Here is a 2,230-nt window from a genome sequence, read left to right as displayed (position 1 = left end):
CCGCCCGGGTCGCGGTGGGGAGCAGGGGGCGCGGGGGTGATAGCTCCGATGCCGGTAACAGGAGTAACAGCAGCAGCCAGACCCCCACCGTTCCCCGGGCGGACTCGCTGCTCTCCTCCCGGCTGGGAGACGGGAAGCAGGTCCAACCCTGGGCGGAGTGGGGAGTGGACGCCCGGGGGCCGGGAGGACCTACTTAGTATAAGAATAGGAGAGCGATGGGTGGTCAGGGAGGAATTGAAAGAATACTGACCGGCCCAGGGGGTGGAAGGGAGGGAGGGTCTCTCCCCTTTGAACTAATACGCATCCAGCGGGGCAGCCCATGGGGTGTGTGGACGGACGGGTCACCTGCGTTAACTATGTCTGGGCGCCTCTTGTTAAGCTGGCACCCCAGCTGGTTCCCTCCCCTGGCAGTGGAGGACTTGGCTAAACGTTAGTCCGAAGATCTGACCCACTGCCATGGCCTCAGTGAATACTGAGGCCCCAGGAGGGAGGTCGGTGAGTCTCTGGCCCCTGCCATTGACCTCAGGGATGGGATCTGGAGTCAAACGAATTCGTTTGTCAAGCAGTGGGGGATGGGTGTGGACGTGGTTCCTGGAACCTTCTAGCAGGAAATCCTTGGTCGAAGACCAGAAGGATAAAGGACGATGATCTGGTCACCTGGGAGAGTGGATTAATGCCTGCTTTTGTCTTCTTGGGCACGCCCTTTGTGACCTTTCTCCAACCAGTTTCTTCTCTTTTTTCCTCTCCGAATTATGCCTTTATTTTCCTTTTTAAAAAATATGTTTTTATTGGTTTTTAGAGAGAGAGGAAGGAGAATGATAGAGAGAGATAGAAACATCAATGAGAGAGAAACATCACTGATCCCCCATAGGGGATCGAGTCTGCCACCTGGGCATGTGCCTGACCAGGAATCAAACCAGTGACCTCTTGGTTGCTGGGACGATGCTCAACACCTGAGCTACACCAGCTGGGCTGTTTGCCTTTTTTTTAAAATGTAGAGGTAAAGTCATCCAACGTACAGATGTAGCTATGGCTCCTTACATATTTTGTTCTATCTAAAGTTAGGTATTTCAGCTCTGAGATGAAGACAATGATCCCATTAAAATGACAACATTTCTGAAAAATGGGTTTCATATTTATTTGATGGGAAATAAACTCCCCACTACCCCCCCAAAAAACAACAACAACAAAACCTCTAGTCCAGAGCTACTGTTCACAACCGTGGCTAACACATGGTGTCCATGCAGAGAGAGGGCCCTGAGACAAGGAATGTTGTTAAACTTTTTAAACCAGCTTCTTCTTTATTGTTCCGAATAAGAATCCTGAAGAAAAGCATTTTCCTTTTAGCCCAAGCGGCTATGAATAGTAAAAACCAGCTGATTTGAAGTCCCTGGAATGCATGGAACTTAGACTCTCCTAACGCACACAGCCAGCTCCCAGGCTCTGAGTCTGCCTTTTAGGAAGACTGGTGCTCGCTGGGTCCCCGGCTGTTTATCCTTCTGGGGGGTGGTTTTGAGTGGCTGCTGCTTTGGCATCTGGCTGCTGGGTTTCAGTTTTGGGATCTTCTCCATTTCCAGCACTTTTCTTCTCTTGTCTGCTGCCACGACGGCCCCCATGATTTCCATGATTTCCGGCGGTGGCTGATCACTTCCCTGGAGCTGGGCCGGAGTTCATAAACCTGGACTTGACCTGGGACATCTGTTGCTTTCAATTTCTTTCCAGGATGGTCTGAACCTTGCTAACACCATCTCCCCTGGCCTGACGGACATCAGCTGGTCGTCCTTCAGGATCTACCCAGTCCAGAGCCAGTAGCTCTTTGGTCCCTTATCAGGTATTTTTTGTCCGTCTTCGTACCTTCAAAGTTATCCACAGCCTGCTCCAGGATGGCTTCTGCTCGGCACACCTGGATATTAGGGGGGTACTTCAGCCTCTCCTGGCTTTGGAGGTGTGGCTTCTGCCGAGGCAGGGCTGGGGGCTGCCCCTCGTCTGCAGCCACGTTCTTGGAGGACGATCAAATCAGTTTCTTCTCAGGTCACACCTTGGCCTCAAACCTCCCGGGGCTCCCCTGTGCTGGCTGAAAAACTGCCCTCCGCACAGGGCCGGCCACCGGGGCTTTGCTGCCTTTCCTGCCACTCACTGGCTTGCACCCAGCAAATGATTTGCCATCTCCCAGCTCCAGTTTTCTGTTCAGGAGAATGGGGGTTGCACTCATATGACCAAACCTGTTACC

General features: G+C 52.4%; 2 protein-coding genes across 3 annotated transcripts in view; one reads left to right on the top strand and one right to left on the bottom strand.

Moving 5' to 3' along the window:
- ZNF296 (zinc finger protein 296) overlaps positions 1 to 2,212 on the bottom strand; it is an 8,050-nt gene extending 5,838 nt beyond the window's left edge. Inside the window, exons 1-2 of the mRNA XM_015561202.1 lie at positions 2,138 to 2,212; positions 1,855 to 1,999 (exon numbers count right to left, since the gene is read on the bottom strand). Coding sequence (XP_015416688.1) covers positions 1,855 to 1,999; positions 2,138 to 2,212 — 220 coding nt within the window. The remainder of the gene's footprint in view (positions 1 to 1,854; positions 2,000 to 2,137) is intronic.
- The window catches only part of GEMIN7 (gem nuclear organelle associated protein 7), a 12,335-nt gene continuing 11,077 nt past the window's right edge, over positions 973 to 2,230 (top strand). For both annotated transcript variants that reach the window (XM_006759535.2, XM_015561212.1), the window contains exon 1: positions 973 to 1,831. The gene's annotated coding sequence lies outside the window, so the exon portion shown is untranslated. The remainder of the gene's footprint in view (positions 1,832 to 2,230) is intronic.

Source organism: Myotis davidii, unplaced genomic scaffold (genome assembly GCF_000327345.1).
Source record: "Myotis davidii unplaced genomic scaffold, ASM32734v1 scaffold796, whole genome shotgun sequence".
In the NCBI taxonomy this organism is placed as follows: Eukaryota; Metazoa; Chordata; class Mammalia; order Chiroptera; family Vespertilionidae; genus Myotis; species Myotis davidii.
The sequence above is the reverse complement of the archived record's forward strand: the minus strand, read 5'-3'. Positions and strand labels throughout refer to the sequence as shown.